General features: G+C 44.1%; 1 protein-coding gene across 4 annotated transcripts in view; it reads right to left on the bottom strand.

Moving 5' to 3' along the window:
- Window positions 1-23,205, bottom strand: part of CC2D2A (coiled-coil and C2 domain containing 2A) — a 135,113-nt gene that overhangs the window by 38,618 nt on the left and 73,290 nt on the right. For all 4 annotated transcript variants that reach the window (XM_068277619.1, XM_068277639.1, XM_068277646.1 and 1 more), the window contains 6 exons: window positions 18,954-19,101; window positions 14,115-14,253; window positions 11,101-11,304; window positions 10,159-10,251; window positions 6,590-6,681; window positions 351-518 (listed from right to left, as the gene is read on the bottom strand). In XM_068277619.1, the coding sequence (XP_068133720.1) occupies window positions 351-518; window positions 6,590-6,681; window positions 10,159-10,251; window positions 11,101-11,304; window positions 14,115-14,253; window positions 18,954-19,101 (844 nt within the window). The remainder of the gene's footprint in view (window positions 1-350; window positions 519-6,589; window positions 6,682-10,158; window positions 10,252-11,100; window positions 11,305-14,114; window positions 14,254-18,953; window positions 19,102-23,205) is intronic.

Here is a 23,205-nt window from a genome sequence, read left to right as displayed (position 1 = left end):
GCAAGTTTTGCATGCAAATATATGCAGCTTGGATGGACCAATAACATTTTACCTCAGCAAGATTTGAAGGGCTCATGTTCAAGCTGCATGAATTGGCATCCAAAATTTGCATAATGCTGCATCAACTTAAAATTATTTGCATCTTATTGACCATCCCTAATGCTTGTTGCGGTACTGATTTTCATCCTATTCAATAATGATTACCGAATCGGATGGTCAATTGGCCTGAAGCGCCAGACGTAAGGCCACCTTTAGCCTGTCTTATGCTTGCACTACAGATGATTTTCCAGCTGCCCATTCCAATATCGCTACACTAACAGAATTGTGTGCTGTGTAAGCAGCCTCCTCACCTGGACGATGGCTTCCTGACAGGAATGTCATAAGCCCGTATGACGTTCACCAGCACCTTGATGTCCCCATCAGTCAGATTCTGAGCCGTCACCTTCTTCCTCTCCTTCCTCCTCGGCTTCAGAGGGCGTTTTGGCTCCGCTAGTTTGAACAGGTCCATTCCCAGGATTCTAAGAATGTCATGTAGCGTGTTAGATAGCAGATCGTTTTCCTACATATCATCTCTGCTACGTGTCTAACCACACAGCAGTCCTCAGTGAAGTCTCCAGAAGTGGCATGACTACAAGCCTCCATTTCATGGAAAATTATGCATGCTCGCTTGCGCACGCACGCACGCACGCACGCACGCACGCACACACACACACACACACACACACTTATGTTGATCATCACAGACTTGAGCTGGTCTCCTCTCATCACAATTCATATAAAAGAATTAGACAATGCTAAATTTTAGAAAACCAGTCACAAGCAGGCTTATGCATAAGAACTGGAATAGTGCTTGGGGAAGGGTTAAACTTACACCCTTTGAAAATAAGCCTGCATGAATATAAATATGTAGGGCCCACATGGGCAGTAAGTTGAATTCAAAGCTGAAAGGTATTTAAATAAACTGTGTTACTTGCTGTACGACTGGTAGTCCTGTCCATCTAGTCCTGTGTAAGGTTGATCGGAACAGCCAAATTCCAATTATGTTGAAATTTGGTGTTCCGCAGGCAAATACCGAATTTTGTGTTCCGAAGGCATTAGGCGCTGATTTCCGCGGGTAATACTAAAGCCACCAATCGTCACCAAGAAAACGTTCATTAGGGAGATCAGTAGGGACATGGGAAAAAATATATTCCCCAGATCCCTTGTCCAGACAAGGGGCTCTTGAAAGCTATAAGCTGTCACTGGGTCCTTAGATCAAAGTCAAAGGTGTGTTATAAGTATAATAAAAAGATATGTGAAGGGATTTGTGACATAACTAGCAACAAATCACCATCACATTTCTCATGAGCCACTGATTAAATGTAAGGCTCAACACACACCATACAATCTTGGTTGTTCAATCTTACCACTTTCATGTAGTATAAGAGCTTATCCAATCAATCATACTAGGTATTTTCAATCTGTTGGCCCTTATACTACATAGATTTGGTAAATCTGTACAACCAAGATTGTATGGTGTGTGTTGAGCTTAAGACTAATGACAAACCAACTGCATACGACGTCACAGGGATAGTTTATATCAATTGCAAGGATTCCCTTATCACTTCCAAAGACTTCAGTGAGGATTGTACTGTAGACTGATACTAGGATTACTAGTGCACAAAACTTTACCATAAAGTTGCTGTAAATAATTAATAAAGGAGCTGATTAAACAATAAGATTCAGTGATAATAATGTGTACCGTTTGGGAGGGCATTAATAGGGTAACCACTGTACATTTGTCAGTTTGTGGGTAATTTGGAATTTCTGATATTGGCAGGAAAAAAAAATGTACATCTGATTGTGGCTGTTCCTTATCTGAAGCCGTGTTTGAAGAAGATAAACATGGCTCTTTGCCACTTGAGATCCCAGAAAAAGCCCTTTTGAAGATCAGACACTGGATTACATTGCAAGACAATGTGATGGAGGCCATCTTAACGTCTGCACCAGGGTGGGTGTGGCTATCTGGTCTCCCCTTGTTTTGTTAGCAGGTCCTTTTCACACAGGCTGCGGTGCTGCTTGGGGCTCACTGCTGGCTATGGTGGAGTATAGAGCAGCACAGCCCAGTTCAGTGCAAGTGAAAGAAGCCGCCTTTTCTCTACCGCTTGAAAAAAATGCATTCAGTTGCATTTTTACAGGACGCTGCATTACTGAAAGGGGTCCTGGTCAGCAGTATAGGGAAGACACGTGAAGTAAGAGGCATATGGAGGCCGACATTTATTTCCTTTTAAGCAATGCAGAGTGCCTGACTGTCCTGCTGCTCCTCTATTTTTAATACTCTTAGCTATAGACCCTAAACAAGCATGCAGCCAATCAGGTGTTTCTGACTGAAGTTTGACTAGATTACCCGAATGATTGATTCAGGTGTGTGACTCAGACACTACTGCAGTCAAATAGATCAGCAGGGCTGCCAGGAAACTGCTATTTTTTTTAAAGGGAATAAATATGGCAGCCACCCTATCCCTCTTAGTTCAGGTATACTTTAAACTACCCCCTACCAGTGTTGCCAACTCATACCTTTAATTACTGACACATATGAATTATACAGGTTTTGTGGCTAGGTAGATGCAGTTAAGGCACTGATTATGTGCAAATAGCCCCAGAACCTGTATAACTTAGATGTGTCAGTAATTAAAGGGATGAGTTGGCAACACTGCCCCCTACCCAAACTTCCTGCCAATCACATCCTGCCCTGTTCTGCGATTGAACGTGGATTGCAAAGTTCAATTACACTGAGTAATAACATAGTTTGTGAATCCCAAAAAGTTCTTTATAAGCAATTAATCTAACTTGTATAAGATATCAATTCTATGTTCAAACTATTTGTATATATTATTTGAGGTGCATTCTGTACATAAGGACACAGGGAAGGAGCTCAGACTAAAATCCAACAAACATCACCTCACAAACTGAAAAAATGTTGTGTAATGAGCACACTTCAATTGGCTTTATGGAAAGAAAGATGAGAATTTATTTTAGTTTGTTAACTTTATGGAAAGAGTTTTGCACATACATAACATAAAGGCAATAACCAAGAGATGAGAGTGGACCATAATAATAATAATATATGTGAAAGAAGATGAGATAACTTGCTCTCATACTCTTTGTTTATTGCCACAAAATTCAGTATTAAACTAACAATGATTAACATACCCAGGGCCACTAGAACTTAATACAAAGGCAAAAGGAAGAAGAAGAGTATAAACATGAGTTAATACAGCATGTAACAGAATTGTCCAATGAGAATAGAAAAATATCATAAATTGTATATATCCTGAATATATTCCATGCTCAGAGGAGCTTTTTTCAATCACATTAATTAGTCTAATCAAACAGAGCTATCTGTCCAAATGAAAGGACAACTGTAGTGAGAGGTACAAGGAGGCTGCCATGTTTATTTCATACCAGTTGCCTGGCAGCCTTGCTGGTCTAGTTGGCTGCAGTAGTGTCTGAATCACACCAGAAACAAGCATGCAGCTAATCTTGGCAGATCTGACAATAATGCCAGAAACATCTGATTTGCTGCATGCTTGTTCAGGGTCTTTGTCTAATGGTATTAGAGGCAGAGGATCAGCAGAAATGTCAGGCAACTGGTATTGCTTAAAAAAGAAATGGCAGCCTCCATATCACTCTCACTTCAGTTGTACTTTAAACTGCTTCCATATATTTACAGGACCCCATTACATCCTATACAGCAGTCATTGAACTCTATACTACACAGAACCATGGGGAGTCTACATGACTATGTAATGGAGCTGTATCAGTTGGGAATAATAAAATAAAAAAGGGCTCATTAATGCTGGACCACAACTAAAACCTATTGAGGCAGGCCGACAGAGAGCGGTCCAGGAACAGGGACTCGATCTGCATCATGCATGCTGCTCAGTAGTCTTATGCACAATGTCTACATATACGGTAATAAGGTATCACATAAAATGTTGCTCCTTTGACTTTTATATATTTATACATGCTGGGCAGCTTTCTTTATCTTATTCTTATTTTAAATTAATTCCAACTTCTAAGGAAAAACCCTATGTGGTGCTGTGTAGCCATAGGGGACCCCTCCTCCCCCTCCAGCTGAGAGTGTCTGATGGTGCTCCAGGCTTGTGATGTCACACCCCAGTTATTCCTGAAAATCTAGGAGAAGGGGAGGGGCCTTGCATGCAAGTGCCTGTCCTGAGGCAGACAGGGAGTAACATCCCGGGCATTGATGATGCAACTGCAGCTTTATTATTTTCAAAGAAAAGTTATACCAGAATTTTGGAGTTCCACCTGCTGATTTGACAGTTAAAGTTTTGTGATACGAGATTGTAACACTAATAAGTATTTAACCCCCTAACCCCCAGATATTCCTTTTACTCTAAGGCCTGGTGCACACCAGAGGAGTTTTTCTGAGCGTTTTAAATTTTTAAATCTGCTGCTAATGTTATCCTATGTGTCTGTGCACACTGGAGCAATGAGGTTTTGTTAAAAAAAAACAAAAAACAATAGCATTAAATTGGGAAGAGCCTTTAAAACCTTTCAAAAGCTCTTCCCAATGTAATGCTATAGGGTTTTTACAAAACCTCATTGCTCCAGTGTGCACAGACACATAGGATAACATTAGCAGCAGATTTAAAAACTCAAAACGCTCAGAAAAACTCCTCTGGTGTGCACCAGGCCTAAAAGCTTATGTGTCAAAGCGCCAGGTTAAAGCTCCAACAAATTTTTTTTCATTTGAAAATATTTTTCACAATTAAAAAGATGTGAGGCCCAGTGCACACCAAAACCGCGAGCAGATCCGCAATACGCTAGCGGTTTTGGGAGCTGATTTCAGAGCGATTCTAGGTATGTTTAGAGAGGTTTTCTAAACATACCTAGCGGTTTTGGGTGCGTTTTTGTGTAGCAGATTACACATATTGTTACAGTAAAAGCTGTTACTGAACAGCTTCTGTAACAAAAATGCCTGGCAAACCGCTCTGAAGTAGCGTTTTTCAGAGGGGTTTGCGTTTTTCCTATACTTTACATTGAGGACGAAACGCTTCCGAAAACCGCAAACGCGCAGCAGGAGGCGCGTTTGCGGCTTGGCAAAAACCTCAAACCGCCGGTGTGCACCATCCCATTGCAATACATTAGCCAAGCGTTTTCACAGGCGGATACGGCTGGCGGATCGCTCCAAAAACCGCTCGGTGTGCACTAGGCCTGAGAAAGTTAAAAAAAAAAAAAAAATCAATGTTTTTATTTTTATATTTAACTTAAAATTAAGCTCTGATCAATAATACAAATACTCCTGCTGCTGTTTACATTGCAGAAATGAGTTAGCAGCTGTCCACTCTCCATAATCCATGTTTGCAGATGTTGTCAGCACTTGAATCTTATATAATAAAATACAAGTGTCCCTGTGTCTGTCCCTGTGTCAGTGCTTTGCGCTACTGCGCATGTCAAGCACTGACAGCCGTTGGGATAGGACGAAGGGCGGGCGGGCCGAGCGGGCGGACGGGTGCGTGCGCACTGACTGGTGGTGGTGGCGCGAATAGATCTAGAGCCATTTTTAAACGGGCTTAGGTCAAATAGTAAAGGTATAATTATGATTGTGAAAAGTCAAATTACTCATGTAGCAGTAGTGAGGAAAGATTCACACAAGTTATTCAAGAAGGGGTCAGTTCACACTGTAGCTTGTTTACCATCAGCAAAAGCCCAACAGTTTCTACACATACTGCCATGCCTGTACTTTAAAGGGGGGAGGGAGGGGGGGGGGGGGTAAAACAAGGTATACAAATATTGCATTATTGATCAGGGCCTCATTTGAATCTATTTTAAGCACATTTACGTATAAGTACACTAATACTTTAAGACCTTCCTATGTTGAAATGTCACATTAAAGTCAATGGGAATCAAACCTGGATCCAATAAGAGCTTTCCCGCTCCTCTCTCGGCCCCCGTTCCAGCACTGGCTCCCCATAAACGGTATTCGACCAATTAGGTCAAATACTGCTCAAATCCCCCACCGCGGAGGACTTCGGAAGTCTTAGGGAGCCGAGTGCTCCCGAAGACAGGCCACTCCGTACCGCGCACACTCCCTCTCTCGCGCAGTATGGAGCCGCCTGTCTTCAGGAGGATTCGGCTCCCAAAGACTTAAGTCCCCATCCCCCCCACCCCTGGTGGGGGATTCAATATTGCAGCAAGAGAGGCAGACGTGGCACCATCGACAATGCTTAGGAGTATTTATTAGCCAACCATCACCAGCACAAACAATTACAAGCAGCACAAAAAGTGATGACCACTACAGGTACTCTTAAGTCGCAATCTGCAGACTTCAATAATGGTATTCGGAGTGTGAGGAAACACTGGGAAAATGTGGAAACCTGGACAGTGCCTACGTAGAGAAGAGTTAACAACTACAAATCAAAACAAAACTTTCTGTCAATATTTATAAGGGTGATAACTAAAGCTTTGTTATAACCCCTTGTATGCGGTTAGCAGTAACCAGCCTGCACTATGTCGGGATTGTATACCCAAGACTTGGATTCAATATAAGTGGCCATCCTTCATTATGTCAGGTTTGTCTTACCCGAGACTTGGAATCTCCTCTTCAACAACCAGGTCAGAGAGAATGAAATGATGTTTAGCTATCAGGAAGCGGTTTATAACAGATTCCCTGACCTGTTAAAGAAATATCAAGAGTCAATAGGCAAAGTAACAGTATCTAGAAGTCAATCAAATATACCTACAGTGGCTTGCAAAAGTATTCGGCCCCCTTGAAGTTTTCCGCATTTTGTCACATTACTGCCACAAACATGAATCAATTTTATTGGAATTCCACGTGACAGACCAATACAAAGTGGTGTACATGTGAGAAGTGGAACGAAAATCATACATGATTCCAAACATTTTTAAAAAATAAATAACTGCAAAGTGGGGTGTGCATAATTATTCAGCCCCCTGAGTCAATACTTTGTAGAACCACCTTTTGCTGCAATTACAGCTGCCAGTATTTTAGGGTATGTCTCTACCAGCTTTGCACATCTAGAGACTGAATACCTTGCCCATTCTTCTTTGTAAAACAGCTTCAGCTCAGTCAGATTAGAACGACAGTGTTTGTGAACAGCAGTTTTCAGATCTTGCCACTGATTCTCGATTGGATTTAGATCTGGGCTTTGACAGGGCCATTCTAACTCATGGATATGTTTTGTTTTAAACCATTCCATAGTTGCCCTGGCTTTATGTTTAGGGTCGTTGACCTGCTGGAAGGTGAACCTCTGCCCCAGTCTTTTGCGGACTCCAAGCGGTTTTCTTCCAAGATTGCCCTGTATTTGGCTCCATCCATCCTCCTATCAACTCTGACCAGTTTTCCCTGTCCCTGCTGAAGAGAAGCACCCCCAGACCATGATGCTGCCACCACCATATTTAACAGTGGGGATGGTGTGTTAAGAGTGATGTGCAGTGTTCGTTTTCTGCAACACATAGCGTTTTGCATTTTGGCCAAAAAGTTCCATTTTGGTCTCATCTGACCAGAGCACCTTCTTCCACATGTTTGCTGTGAACCCACATAGCTTGTGGCAAACTGCAAACGGGACATCTTATGCTTTTCTGTTAACAATGGCCTTCTTCTTGCCACTCTTCCATAAAGGCCAACTTTGTGCAGTGCACGACTAGTAGTTGTACTATGGACAGATTCCCCCACCTGAGCTGTAGATCTCTGCAGCTCGTCCAGAGTCACCATGGACCTCTTGACTGCATTTCTGATCAGCGCTCTCCTTGTTCAGCCTGTGAGTTTAGGTGAACGACCTTGTCTTGGTAGGTTTACAGTTGTGCCATACTCCTTCCATTTCTGAATGATCACTTGAACAGTGCTCCGTGGGATGTTCAAGGCTTTGGAAATCTTTTTGTAGCCTAAGCCTGCTTTAAATTTCGCAAAAACGTTATCCCTGACCTGTCTGGTGTGTTCTTTGGACTTCATGGTGTTGTTGCTCCCCAAGATTCTCTTAGACAACCTCTGAGGCCGTCCCAAAGCAGCTGTATTTGTACTGACATTAGATTACACACAGGTGCGCTCTATTTAGTCATTAGCACTCATCAGGCAATGTCTATGGGCAACTGATTGCACTCAGACCAAAGGGGGCTGAATAATTATGCACACCCCACTTTGCAGTTATTTATTTTTAAAAAATGTTTGGAATCATGTATGATTTTCGTTCCACTTCTCACGTGTACAGCACTTTGTATTGGTCTTTCATATGGAATTCCAATAACATCGATTCATGTTTGTGGCAGTAATGTGACAAATTGTGGAAAATGGGGGGGCCGAATACTTTTGCAAGCCACTGTATCTATCTCTTCACACATGTAGAGGACATGACCCTGAAGCGTGAATCCATTGTTATGTCTGGAAACAAAAGTATTTTATATCAGTACAAATGCTGAATATTTTCTTCTATCTCATCCAGTCATATGAAAAAAAATCCTGCAGGTGCCCCCCCCCCCTCCTTTTTCAAGGCTCACACTGTCTTTTCTCCTTATAAGCAGGGTGAGTCATCAGAAGGGAGGAATTAGGACTGATGATGTGTGTGTGTTAGCAAATTAAGCAGTGTGGACTACTTTGTCCAGGCGATTAGTGCTCAGCACCCACCGGCATCACACTACTCCGCAGCACCCCCCTAGTGACCAGGCTATTTTTTACAAAATAGGCCACTGCAGCCTTGCTGCAGGGCCTTACAACTCAGCACAACCCCCCCCCCCTTTTCTGCCCATCAATAGAGCTTTCTGTTGGTGGGCTCTGATCCCTGTCAGTATGTTTATTTATTTTATTTATTTGTATTTTTTTTTAAATAAATATTACCATTTTTTAAAATTATTTTCTTATAACCCCGCCCTCCCTCCCCCCTGCTAGCCAATGACAGCGATTGGCTGTCATAGGCTTCAGCCTATTACAGCGGATCACTTATCTGCTGCCCAGGGGGACAGCCGTGTCACACGTGCCATAGATCGCAGCGCTGTTCTATGTAAATAGTCTCAGTCATTCAAGCGGGGATGCACGTGCATCGGCGCGCGCGATCCCCTGCAATCTCTGCCCCTAGGACTTCTCGCCAATTGGTGTGGAGTGGTCCTGGGGCTGCCGCTGCGTTTGCGCCAATCAGCATAGTGCGGTTGGCAAAAGGTTTATTTATGTTCACTTTCATGTGTACTGCAACACCGTGCCTCACTTTTGGAATAAAAGCAATCTGCAGTGCCGAACCTTTTCTCTCTCTTTCCCTACTGTGTGCAATTCCTCTGCCTGGATCAGAGCACGCAAGCTGCATCCTAGTTAGAGAAGCGTGTGAACTCTGCCTGTCCTATGCTGTAGTGCCAACCACTTTCCTTCTCCAATTGTTTTCAAAAGTTGTCAGCTGTAAAGGTTATAGCTATGGAGGTTAACAATTTCAGAGATAATAATTTTAATGGTAAAGACAACAGCATAGACTCAATTTACTTCTGCAGCAGAAAAGGAAGGGGCACATGCCTCAGAGAGCTTCAGCCAGCAAGGATTACATTTGCCACTAGACAGAGATGAGCCATCTTGTACTGTTCTCTGCAGTGAAAGTATATGTTTATACACACAGAGAATGCTTGCAAATATTTTTGTATGTAACTAAGAGTAGTTATTGAAATTTTAGTTTTGGAAATATAACCCCACTAAGTTTTTCATGTACAGACAGTGGATGTTCAACACAAATCCCCATCTTTCTGTGTGAAATTCACCTTTCCAGGGTTGGATTTACTTCTCCGGAGCTCATAGGCACAGATGTCCTGGTACCCTAGACTTCGCCCTTCATGTACTTTCCAACCCCCACTGAACCACATCTTACTTCCCTTGTCCGTCATAGGTAGCTACAGGTGTCCCTTAGCATTAGGTAGCCAAAAAGTACCTTCAGTATTAAGCAGCTAGTGTTACCCTAAACTGAAGGGAGATCTTGTCAGTGGAATGCCAAGAGGTGAGTAATGTCTCATTTACACTCTCATCAGGACTCTGCATAGGGATGGAGGGAGGCACTAAGAGGGGAGTGAGCCGCTTTTACATCATCAGGCGCCTGTAGGCATATGCCTACAATACATTATGGTAAATCCAGCCCTGCACCTTTCTATGAAGACACTGAAATGTACCTTATGAAGATACTTGGCAACTCGGATCCTATGTGAATCTAGATGAGTCTCTACAGTGCTCACATCCTGATCACGCACTTTCTTCTCATAATCCTACAAGAATGGGAAAAGAACAAAATATAAAGCAAAACATAAAAATAAATATAGCGTATGCAACCCTGGTATTGAGCCAAGTTGATTTGAGTTCCTTAGATTACTATTCTAGTTTTTGGATTTCAGTGTGTGTTATACGATTTAGGTGCAAACTAGCGCTAAGGAGCATCAATCTCTAAAGCAATTCTAGTGCTACAGAACTAATCTAACACAGTAAAACCTTGGATTGCAAGTAACTTGGTTTAAGAGCGCTTTGCAAGACAAGCAAAAAAAAAAAAATGTTGTGAAATTTTGACTTGATAAGCAAGCAACATTTTCCTATTCAAGCAAAAAACATAGATGCATGTCACAACTGAGCCGATAGTTCTTCTCCCTTTGACGCTGCAGGATTGTCCTTAATCTGAGTGTAGGGACTGTACAGTGCCACATTTCCATGTAATCCTCAAACGTAGGCAAAAGCAACTGGCATTTGTTAACTCCCTTGTTAAAGCCACACACAAAAAAATGTTGGAGTGAGCCAATGAAAAGTAATGATTTCTATCAGTTATAGCTGAATGGATCCGATCGAACTCAGATCCGTTTACCTCCATTAGGGTCTGTTCCATTACGGTCCGCTAAATGGACCTTTTTTTTCTTCTTTTTTTTTTTTTTTTTGCCCAGTGTGAACCAAGCCTTAATCCTTATGGAGAAATTTGCTTTGATATAAGAGTTCTTTGGATTACAAGCATGTTTCCGGAACAAATTATGATCGCAAACCAAGGTTCCACTGTATCTGCACCTAAATCAGTATATCCCCCACCACCACCACCTACACAACCACCTACAGGCTCATAATTGAACGCTGCTCACCACAAAGATCTTATCTGGGATCTCACGCTCCTTTACAGGAACCGGTTTGTAGTTCCGGAAGTCCGCCACTTCCTGATTGCGAAGCTGCAGTAGTCGGAAGCGTTTCGATCTGTTCATTTCTTCATCTGACACAAAATCAAACTCCTTCTGCAGCTGCTCCAGCCGGAAGAACTCGGGCACATAGGCATCCCCGTGGTTTGCCATCTAAAATTAAGAGACAAGTGAAACTTCAAAAGTGCACAGAGAAAGTTCAATTTTTATCACTAAACCCAAATGTTTCATAGAGGAAGCAACAGGTTCACTTATCTTCCTTAAAGTATTTGGCTCTGGCTGGGTGGCTTTGGCTAGGTGCGGGGTTACACTGGAAATACTGCTGAGTGGATTTATCCTGTGCAAGGATAAGCAACCGAATAAGTTGACCCACACCAAAACAACATGTCTGTGAAATCCACTCACTACTATTATCGTCATTTTATATTCAGTGCCGCTGTGGCGGGAGCACACTAAAGTCTGGGCTGCTGACCTGGTAACATAGAAATCATTTATTCATCATCAGATAACTAAGGAGCTTATACACAGAAAACACAAGCTCTGCAACTGAGAGGCGCTTTGCTCTTCTACGGACCCTATATACTATTACTCCGTTGTTATTGCCTGATGAAGCAGGATCAAACCTGTGAAACGCATTTCACTTTTGGAGTATTGTGAATAAATTGTTTACTATAAACCAACAATTTTTGGTGTCTTCTTGGAGGAGGTAAGTCCATCACTAAATACTGTTTTTAAACTTTTTTTTATACTACATTTGCGCCTCTGTTCTACATCCTAGTATATCTGCAACTAAGTACATACTCGGGTCTAAGAAAATGCATGTGACTGGATCGGAGCTTTGGATTCTCTGGACCCCTTCCAGCTTATTACTTACACATTAGAGGTATAACATAAAAATTAGATTGGTCACACAGCTCAACACGAGTGGAGAACAAGACATGCTGTGTAACTGCCATAGCCATATCCACAACTAGTCCATGGATAGTCCAAGTATCCATGCTGTAGCACGGTTACTGAAAAGCATAGTGAGTAGACATATCGCTAGGATAAAAGATCCAGGGCTAAGGTGCCCCAATCATTTTGTGGGACTAAATATCAGTGATACCACTCAGGATAACGCTCGGTCCACACTTGTCCAGTTGCAGATCGAATCCATTTCAAACGGATCAGTTTTTCTAAAAACTGATGCAAAACTGATCAGTTTTTCTAAAAACTGATGCAAAACTGATCAGTTTTTCAAATGTTGTCCTTTGAAGCTTGCGTTTCCAGTCTGTTTACACGTATGTCCTTTCTTCTTGTGTGTTTCTATTGGATAAGAGATGATGTTGAGGGGAGGAGCAGGCAGTATGCAATCCATTTTTGCCTCCGTTTTGTGTGCAAAAGTTCTCTGTGTAGAGGGAGATCCGCTTTTGTGTAGCCTTCCATACAAAACCTGCAAATCCGGACTCTCAATTCAGTTTTTCAAAACGGATCCCATGGATCAGTTTTTTAAAGTGTGTGAAGACGGACGCTGTTTTAAACATTGGTATCCGTGGCTTCAGTTTGATCTGGGGTAAAATGCGAGCCACGGATACGTTTTTTTAAGCAAGTGTGAACCGAATCTAATGCAAAGGCGCAACAGGGTGAACTCTCACACGCCGACACTGTGTATAAAGACAGTTTCCGGGTGATGCAGAGGCATATTGTGCTTGAGCCACATAATATGGAACTTCATTATAGTCTATCCCAGCCTTTCTCAACCTTTCTAACCCTGGAGGAACCCTGCAAATAGCTTTTGGATCTCAAGGAACCCCTGCAAACAATTTTTTGATCTCGAGGAACCCCTGCATTTATTTTGCAGGAGGCGTGGTCTTTAAAAGTATGTGTGGCTGTTTATTTCACTACCCCTATTACACTGCTACTCATTATACTGCCTCCTAAGCCCCTAATTTAGTGCTTCTTGTTAAAGTACCACCTATTATAGTGAGCTCCATTATGCATCCCCCACGATGGGGGAAAAATGCCAAGGAACCCCTGCAGAGTACCTCAAGGAACCCTGGTTGAGAAAGCCTGGTCTATCCCATGGCTGACAGGAAATTCGCTGGCTACACAGACACCAAGGATTTGGGGCTCACTACACACTGCGGGCAAGCTCTGTAGATCCGTGCACATTTAGTAGATTTTACTTTTACTTAGATGAACTTAGGCATGTTATGAAGTTAGTGAGTGTGTATCTGGTGACAGGTTGCTGTGTGATGGTACTAAGGGGCAACATTCTGTCTATTTGCTCCTTTGTTTGAAGCCCATGTTTGGCTGCTTTGGGGGGTTTGTCAGCTTCTCATTGCCATTTTTCTGTGTAGCCATGCTACCCCCCCCTTTCTATACTCACATGGTTAACCGTAGTTCTGTATTTGTACTACCATTCTCTCTTATCTGGGAAGCTCTTGCTCTTGTTTTTATGATCTATGCACATTCTATGGGGTGGTGGAGAGGAAACCCATTATGTTTGTAGATGAAATTGGGGGACTCTGCTTATTTATGTTTTGGGATTCAGAAGGTACTGTGCCTAATTATGTTTGGGAATTTTAAGGGGGTCCCTGCTCGGTTATGGTTTTAAAGGCCCTCCGGCTAATAATGGATTTGGGGACTCTACCTATTTTTTAAATAAATTGAGGCGCCAGATAAATCTGAAAAACATCTCACCCTTGCTCCTGCAAAAGACCCAGCGGCGTTAATTACTATTCCCCCTCCAGGCCACCATGGACTCTGGGGAAAGACACAATTTGGCTTCCAGCTATTGCTGGTGGTTGAAATATACCATTTTCATTGTAATTTGGGCCCTGTTTTTTTATGGTGCTCAAATTACTGACGAGCCCCGCTATAGCCCGTAATTCACATTACCCGCCTAAGGCAGCGTCCGGTGCACCCAAATTTCCATCAGTGTTTTTTGCTTGACTAGCTTTACACCACCCTGTGTATCTCACCATGATCAGCTGCATGAGAGCGGAATTGTTGGGATCATTGGGGTCCAGCTTTGACTCCGCTGCCCACTTGGCTAATTTCTTCATATCAGTCAATGCAGACGCTCCAATAGAAGAAACAGCATCTGTATTGTGTAAGGCTCTATCGTAGAAAAAAAAAAGAATACATAATAGAGGTTACAGTAAAGAATACTGCGAGCACAAGCAGAACATTGTACATGATTCATTACCGACATATTCTGTACAGCAGTTTACATACAGTAGGTGTGATGGTGAATACAGTGCAGAGAACCTGAATGCTTATTAACCGAACATTCTACTTTAGTTATATAAATTCCATAAACATACATTGGTGCTGCACAAGCGTTTTTGTAATTCAGTGTTATTCGGAATGATTCATCTACTTCAATTTGCAGATTTGTGAAAAGTTTCCAAAACAAGAAATAAAACTTAAAGGGACACTGTAGGGGGTCGGGAGAAAATGAGTTGAACTTACCCCGGGGCTTCTAATGGTCCGCCACAGACATCATGTGCCCGTGCAGCCACTCACCGATGTTCCGGCCCCGCCTCCGGTTCACTTCTGGAATTTCAGACTTTAAAGTCTGAAAACCACTGTGCCTGCGTTGCTGTGTCCTCGATCCCGCTGATGTCACCAGAAGCATACTGTGCATGCCCAGTATGGTCTGTGTCTACGCAGTACGGTCTCCTGGTGACATCAGCAGGAGTGAGGACATGGCAACGCAGGCGCAGTGGTTTTCAGACTTTAAATTCTGAAATTCCTGAAGTGAACAATTGAACCGCAGGCGGGGCCGGAGCATTGGTGGGGTGGCTGCGCGGGGCACAGGGATGTCTGCGGGGGACCGTTAGAAGCCCCGGGTAAGTTCAACTCATTTTCCCCCGACCCCCCTACAGTGTCCCTTTAAAGCCCAACTGACATTCAACATAACCAAGGCGATAAACAGGGCATAGATTTTAATTACTTACAGTATGTCTGGAAGAGGATAAACAATGTTTTTTGGTTGTTTTCCATGTGTTTTAAAACCACTTACAACAGTTTATCTAATACTGTAACATGCAACAAAAAAATATGTAACAACATACAAAGTACAGCATATTTTCTACATGAAGACAACTTTCTATGTATGAAAATTTGAAACTCAGGTCGTTTGTCAGTAGGGGACTGTCTGTATACTGCAAATGGTGTATAGAAGAAAGTGGTGGACACTATACCTTTATAATGAGTCAAATTTGTTTGCTAGTGCATTAGGCCTGAACGATAAATTGAATTTAAACCGAAATCTGCGATCACGATTTCAGAATTGCCAAAGCGACGATTTCCGAGGCGAGGTCATTTCCGCATGGACGAAGTTTGAAGAAGCAGCTAAAAACTTCCCCCAAGTCCCAGCGCGTGCGGTCTGCAGCATCGGCAGTGTTGGACATACTTTACGACAGGAGTCAATGCTGTCCATCCATCTCGCGCCGTCTGCTGGCTCTTGTGCACGGCATACTTCCTGTCATGTGTCATACAGGAAGTATGCCAGGCATGCAGAAGGCGAAGACAGATAGACGGGCATCGCTGGATTTGTGCTGGAAGGCATGTCCAGCACTGCCACAGCTTGGGACAGAGGGGGCACAAAGGAGACACAGAGAATGCACAAAGAGAGACACGGGCACAGAGATAGACACAAAGGGGGCATAGAGAGACACAGAGCCTGCACAAAGAGAGCGGGACAGAGAGGCACAGGGAGGAACAAAGCTTGATTTGAAGGAAATAGTGAATCGAAAAGAAATTGTGATTTTTTTAGACAGAAATCCGCTTGATTCAATGTTTTCCTAAAATTGTTCAGGACTATAGTTGTATCATACCTGGATTCCTACTCTGTGTAGAGTCAGCTGATGTGGGGTCCATGAGGAGCGACCATGTGACTCCCGAAGTAGGAAGACAGATGCCAGACTACACTACCCAGTATTACAGTGAAAAATGTGGCTAAAGGTGCTGCCAGAAGCATTGACAATGATGGGGCATGGAAATAGTGTATACATTTGTGTCTGTGCTGCACTGTTGTCCAACCAACTAATCCATATTCAGTTGTATGCACAAGACAGGTGGAAACCTACGTTGGCACAGCCTATTGCAAACTTTTAGTTTACAGTAAGTGGGATTTTAGGACCCTGTTTTCTGAACAGGAAGCCAGAAAAGTGCATCTGGGTCTTGCATCTGTAGATATAAGTGTACAGCTGCAGGCAGAAAAAGCTATAAAACAGGAAAACTGGAAAATGCTTCACACTAAACAACGTGTGCTTTCACAATGTAATGACGTCCAATATTGTGTTTAGTTTGGGCTTTGAAGCAAACCTGAAGTGAAAAAAACCTTCTGATATAATGAACTGTATGTGTAGTACAGATAATGAACAGAGCATTAGTAGGAAAGAAAAGAGTCTCATATTTTTATTTTCAGTTATACATTTTTTTTATCCAATTGCATCATACTGTCACAGTTGCAGTTTTAATATCCCTCTGTCTTGTAAGCTATAAAATAAAGCAGAAATGATAACCCTTTGAACTCCCTGCAGTAAAACCTTATCTCAAGCTGTCTCTCACTGTTTCTTGGCTGTTTAAGGGCCCATTCTCAGTGGTGTGATTAGCGGGTAATTTCCCACTAATCGCCAGTGCACATTAGCGCTTTTTAAAGCGCTAGCACAATACTAACTAAGTGGCAGTGATCTCACTACCGCAATTGCAGGCGATGCGCAATTAGCGGAAATTGCGTAACGCGGTGCATGCAGCATTTTTCCGTGATCATACAGCAATCTCGATACAGTGCTTAAAAAGTGTACAGTAATTTTACTGCACATAATAATGGACCCGAAGTGCTTCAGAAAACAAGACAGTATTCCAACCACTTTGGTCAAATGGCTCAGAGAAGCTCTTTTGCATAGATAACTAAAGTTGTTTTTTTTAAACTCCTGTACGGAATACAATATGAGAGTCTTTTCTTTGCTACTATTTCTATTTCTTAGCTGTACTACACATCCAATTTGTTATTTCATAAATTTATTTCTCTTTAGGTTGGCTTTAAATTGCACTTATTTGCAAGCATGGCAGCAGTACTCTCTACCGAATAAAAATAAATTATGATATAACTAGTGACTTAAAACGGGCTAGGTCTGTCACCAATACTGCCACTGCACGCCCGTCGGCCATGTGCGTGCGCCCGATGCACGCGCCTGCCTCCCGCCCGATGCACGCGCCTGCCTCCCGCCCGATGCACTCGCCTGCCTCCCGCCCGATGCACGCGCCTGCCTCCCGCCCGATGCACGCGCCTGCTTCCCGCCCGATGCACGCGCCTGCTTCCCGCCCGATGCACGCGCCTGCCACCCGCCCGATGCACGCGCCTGCCTCCCGCCCGATGCACGCGCCTGCCTCCCGCCCGATGCACGTGCCTGCAGCCAGCCCCTTCTGGCCACGTCCTCCTCCGACTCTCCGCAGTGTCTCTGCATCTGTCCCTGCACATGCGCAGGGACGGACTTAGGGACATCACATAGTTACATAGTTATTTGAGTTGAAAAAAGACATACGTCCATCGAGTTCAACCAGAGAACAAAGTTTAGGGTTTTATTATATAGGATGAATTGTATGTGTAGTTCAGCTAAGAAATGGAGCATGAGTAACAAAGAAAAAAAGTCTAATTTTTATTTTCAGTTATACTGAATAGCTTTTTTATAACCTTGTATCATTCTGTCAATTCATACCAGAAGCTATAAAACAAAGCAGCAATACTGGCCATTTGAACTTTCCTGCAGTAAAACCTTATCTCAAACTTTCTCTGTTTCTTGGCTGTTTAAATGCTTCAGAAAACAGGACTGTATTTCACCCAGTGTGTTGAATAGCTCAGAGAAGCTCTTATTGCATAGATAACGGTTTTTGTTTTAAAAACCAGAAAACCTGTACCAGAAAACAATATGAGACTCTTTTCTTTGCTACTAATGTCTTTCTTAGCTGTACTACACATTCAATTAATTATCTCATGAGTTTATGTTCTCTTCAGGTTTGCTTTAAGCAGCATTACATGCATACGTTTTACTTCATAATGGGAAGAGCAGAATACAATTCACTACATGCAATGTATTACGCTCTACTCATGCGTAATACTTTACACATGTAACTCTGCTTAACCAGCCGGGCGGTATGGACGAGCTCAGCTCGTCCATCACCGCCGGAGGCTGCCGCTCAGGCCCTGCTGGGCCGATTTTCTTCAAATAAAGAGCAGCACACGCAGCCGGCACTTTGCCAGCCACGTGTGCTGCCCGATCGCCGCCGCTCTGCGGCGATCCGCGGCGAAAGAGGGTCCCCCCAGCCGCCTGAGCCCAGCGTAGCCGGAACAAAAAGTTCCGGCCAGCGCTAAGGGCTGGATCGGAGGCGTCTGACGTCAGGACGTCGGCTGACGTCCATGACGTCACTCCGCTCGTCGCTATGGCGACGATCTAAGCAAAACAAGGAAGGCCGCTCATTGCGGCCTTCCTTGTTTATTCTGGGCGCCGGAGGCGATCGGAAGAACGCCTCCGGAGCGCCCTCTAGTGGGCTTTCATGCAGCCAACTTTCAGTTGGCTGCATGAAATAGTTTTTTTTTTATTTAAAAAAAACCCTCCCGCAGCTGCCCTGGCGATCTTAATAGAACGCCAGGGTGGTGCAGTTTTTTGCATACACCCCATTGACACAAACAGGCTGCATTGCAAGACAGCATCCCCATTGCTTACATACACGCTCCAGCAACAATACAATGGTTATTTCCAGCCTGACAATCTGCCCACATATGAGAAACGGGCGTGGCATCGTCTTACCGTTGGAGAGCGTTCTTCTGCTGTGATAAGGAAGGAGCCAGCGGAATCCCATTCTCCCCAACCGCCCAGGACACACAATAGGACACTTTCCCGGAGGTCATCAAAGCGATCTTATTGCTGCCATCCGCTTCAAAGGAAAAGGGGACATCTAAAAACAAAAACAGAACAACCGCAAATAGAATATGTATCAGATAAATGATATGCTCTAGACAAGAAACAATGACAAGGTATCTCTTTAGTGTGGTTTCTTTAAAGGCTCATACAAACATCAGACTATAGTCTTTGAAAAATGAAAGATCACAGACCAATCTTACCACCCTTCATGTAGTATGAGAGCCATACTCTACACCAGGGGTCTCAAACTCGCGGCCCGCGGGCCATTTGCGGCCCTCGATACAATATTTTGTGGCCCGCGCCGGCAAAAGCTTCCTTATAGTTCGTTTCAGTGCTCCCAAGTAATCCGCCGCATCCCCGCCGCTAAACGAGGGCTGCAGAGCCCCCAAATCGCCCGGGAGGCAATCTGGCGGCATTTCCTGGAAGGGGCAGAGGTTTGAGCTTCAGCTCTGAACCTCCTGATGTCAATCGCGGCGCATCGCCACCTCTGCCCACCCATCTCACTCTTCCTTCACAGAGAGGGGCAGGGAGAGGCGGCGATGCGCCGCGATTGGCGTCGGGAGGAGCAGAGCTTTCAGCTTCAGCTCTGCCCCTTCCAGGAAATGCCTCCGGATTGCCCCCCGGGCAATTTGAGGGCTCTGCAGCCCTCGTTTTGCGGCGGGGGACACGGCGGTTTACTTGTAATGGGAGCACTGAAGAGAACTATAAGGTAAAATAGGCAAAATAGTTCGCTTCAGTGTGAATTTGATTTTGAAATAAAAATCAATGCAAGGGACGGGGGGGGGGGGGGGGGGGGGGGAGCTTCGTATTGACTTTTTTTGTGAAATCCCTTATGCGGCCCAGCCTCATCCTGACTTTGCCTCCGGCGGCCCCCAGGTAAATTGAGTTTGAGACCCCTGCTCTACACAGTCTATTCTATGGAGCTGAACTCCCCATCAGACAGAAATCTTTGCAAGATGCTGCACACACAGATGCTGTACAGACACAAAAGATCAGTATCTGCAAAAGTTCTGTTCCTGCTAAAAATCCATTCCTGCAAATTGCAATGATAGTCTATGAGATCTGCAGATCATCATACACACATGATTTAACTGACATTCATCTGCAGATCAAGCAATCATCCGCAGATCTGAAAATCCATCCTGGTGGATCTGACCTGCAGATGAATGTCAGTTATATCATGTGTGTATGATGATCTGCAGATCTCATAGACTATCATTGCAATTTGCAGGAATGGATTTTTGGCAGGAACAGATCTTTTGCAGATACTGATCTTTTGTGTCTGTACAGCATCTGTGTGTGCAGCATCTTGCAAAGATTTTTTTCTGATGGGGAGTTCAGTTCCATAGAATAGACTGTGTAGGCATGGCTCTCATACTACATGAAGGGTGGTAAGATTGGTCTGTGATCTTTCATTTTCCAAAGACTATAGTCTGATGTGTGTATGCACCTTTAGCCTGGTACACACTTTTAATTATGATTGGCCAATCACTTAGCAATTTTACCACCTCCATGTAGTATGAGGCCGGCTTCACACTGCAGATTGGCAGTGCGGTGCGGGGGTCGTACTGCTCAAAACAGGCCTTCAGGGATTAGTAAGCGGTAATCCCTGTCTGGCATCCAGCCAAGCAGGAAGTGATGCTCACTTCCTGTTCAGCAATCGATGACGTGATCGGAAGTGCTTTTCTAAAATACTGTTCCGTGCATGTGCAACGCAGATAACTGCGGCTGGTTTTTTAAATATACGCACATTACCATAGACTTACATGACTCTCGGTCTGACACAGATCGCCGCAGGGGCCGCGTGGTAACGTAGATATTGAAACACATTAGATAGGGCACTTCCGGCGCAGCACCCCGCAACGAGGGGAGTGCGAACTCCCCCATACACTAACATTAGGCTGTGGTGGGGTGCCGTAAATTTACTACATCACACCGCCTCAGTGTGAAAGGACCCTGAGGGATTACCTGCAAAATCTGCTCATAGTAATCAATATCTGTTGACCCTCATACTACATGGAGGTGGTAAAATTGGTCAGGGATTGGCCAATCATAACTGAAAGTGTGTACCAGGCAAAGTATTTACTCCCATACATGATGACTTCCGTATGGCTCATTGTGTGGAGAATGCTGTGGAGTAAAGACTATGCTGAATTATAAGGCTGATTTATGCGTTCCTGTATATCATCACAGTGCTGCAGTGATAGATGAGAGTACGTGACCCAGCGCTTCATGTGCTCAGGGCCTAACATCCAGATGTACAGACTGTTCTTTCTGAGCCTCGTAATACGGGCCTGATAAGATATCCTGCACACATTTACTGTATGAAATAAGGGTTTTCTTAAAGAAAACCTGTAACAAAAAAAAAAACGCCCCTGGGGAGTACTCACCTTGGTACGTCCTCCTCGGTCCCATGGCGGTGGTAATAAAGCTCCCTGGAGAGGGGGGTGTAAATATTGACCTTCCCGGCTCCAGCGCAGGCGCAGTATCAGCTCTCCGCTCGGAGTTAGGTGGAAATAGCCGATCACTGTCGGCCCACTCTACTGCGCATGCGCAAGTCTCCTGCGCCTGCGAAGTATAGCGGACCCGACAGCGACTGGCTATTATCGCCAATCTCAGTGCGGAGAGCCGCAACAGCGCCCTCGCTGGAGCCAGGAAAGGTAAATAAATCAGTGCTCGTCAGCCTTGTCAAGAGAGGATTCCGGGACACTTCGGGGGAGCCAGCGCTGGACTGCCTGCAGCTGCACGTCCTAGTGGCTGCAGTTCTGGCGCTTTGAGTCCGCCAGGAGAAAAGCGTGATATAAATGTTCTGTGTTTGTTTGATTTGCCGCATGCTTATTTCAGATGTGTGACACTACGGATCCAGGAAAGATCAGCAGGATGTCAGGGAACTGATATTGTTTTAAAGGAAATAAATATGGCAGCCTCCATATCACCCTCAAGTCAGTTTTCCTTTAATCACATGACCAGAGTCACAGGAGATATCTGGGAACACAAAACTACACTCCCCAGGCCTGGAGATCTGCAGCCTGTTTCCTCCAGAAAATATACATCTCAGAATATCTGAGCCGTAAAAAGGTTCCCAAAGCCGCAAATGAGGTCATGATTGATGAGTTACTCAACTTGGGTTTAATCAAAGACAGTGGAAGATTTGGCACGAAATCAAAGTTCTTTGTGAATAACAGCTGTTACATTGTCCAGAAATACGGATGGCCTAGAACTAAACCTATGAATGTGCGGATTAACCCATTAATCTTGGAGTAAAAACTGCGGTGAAATGCACCAATGCGCTAGTAACTAGCTAGAGCAAGTGTGTGTCGAGCGCTAATTAAATACATAACATTATATACCATAGATCTTCTTTGCACCTTACCCATTAAAGGATACAAGAGCTGAAAGGCTCTGGTAAAAAGTCAAGGTGCAGTGGGTAGGGGGGCATAATCAAATATTTACTGCGCCTCCCGCTCCCCTCCGTCACTTGCTGTTCCTCTTCGCTCAGTCCCATTCTCCTCTGCGACTTGAGTGACTGCGCGCCGCAGTATGTCTGTTCCCCCCCCCCCGCCCCGTGACCGCGCAGCGATGTCACAGGACAGAAGCGATCTTGCTCCCCCCGCGTCTCCAATCAGCATGCATGCCAGGACACAGAAGCGAGTGTGCTCATGTCCTGTGACATCACTGCCACAGGCGAGCAGCACGGACGTACATCGAATGCGCGGCTCAATATATCCGGGTTTGGATTCCCAGGAGAACGGGACTGAATAGAGAGGAACAGCGAATGACGGAGGGGAACAGGAGGTGTGGTAAGTATTTCATTATGCCCCCTTACCCACTGCACCTTCACTTTTTACCAGAGACTTTCGGCTCTGGTATGCTTTAAATATTCAAAGCTAAACTGTATATGTAAGACAGATGTTTTATGCGTCCCTGAATTTATGATCTAATATAATTCACACTGCTTCAACACGCGTGACGGGTCCACTCCCTGCCGTTGTTACACACCCTCCTATATACACCAGAGGAGATCACTTTCTCTGTCTCCACATTACAGATGATGCTTCCCAGAGAGATAATTTTGTCTTCCAGAACCCACCAAAAGCAGAATAGCTACACAACAAATTATTTTCTCTTTCAAAAGGCA

This window comes from Hyperolius riggenbachi, chromosome 1 (assembly GCF_040937935.1).
Source record: "Hyperolius riggenbachi isolate aHypRig1 chromosome 1, aHypRig1.pri, whole genome shotgun sequence".
NCBI classification, from domain to species: Eukaryota; Metazoa; Chordata; class Amphibia; order Anura; family Hyperoliidae; genus Hyperolius; species Hyperolius riggenbachi.
This window is presented reverse-complemented; position numbering and strand designations above follow the sequence as displayed.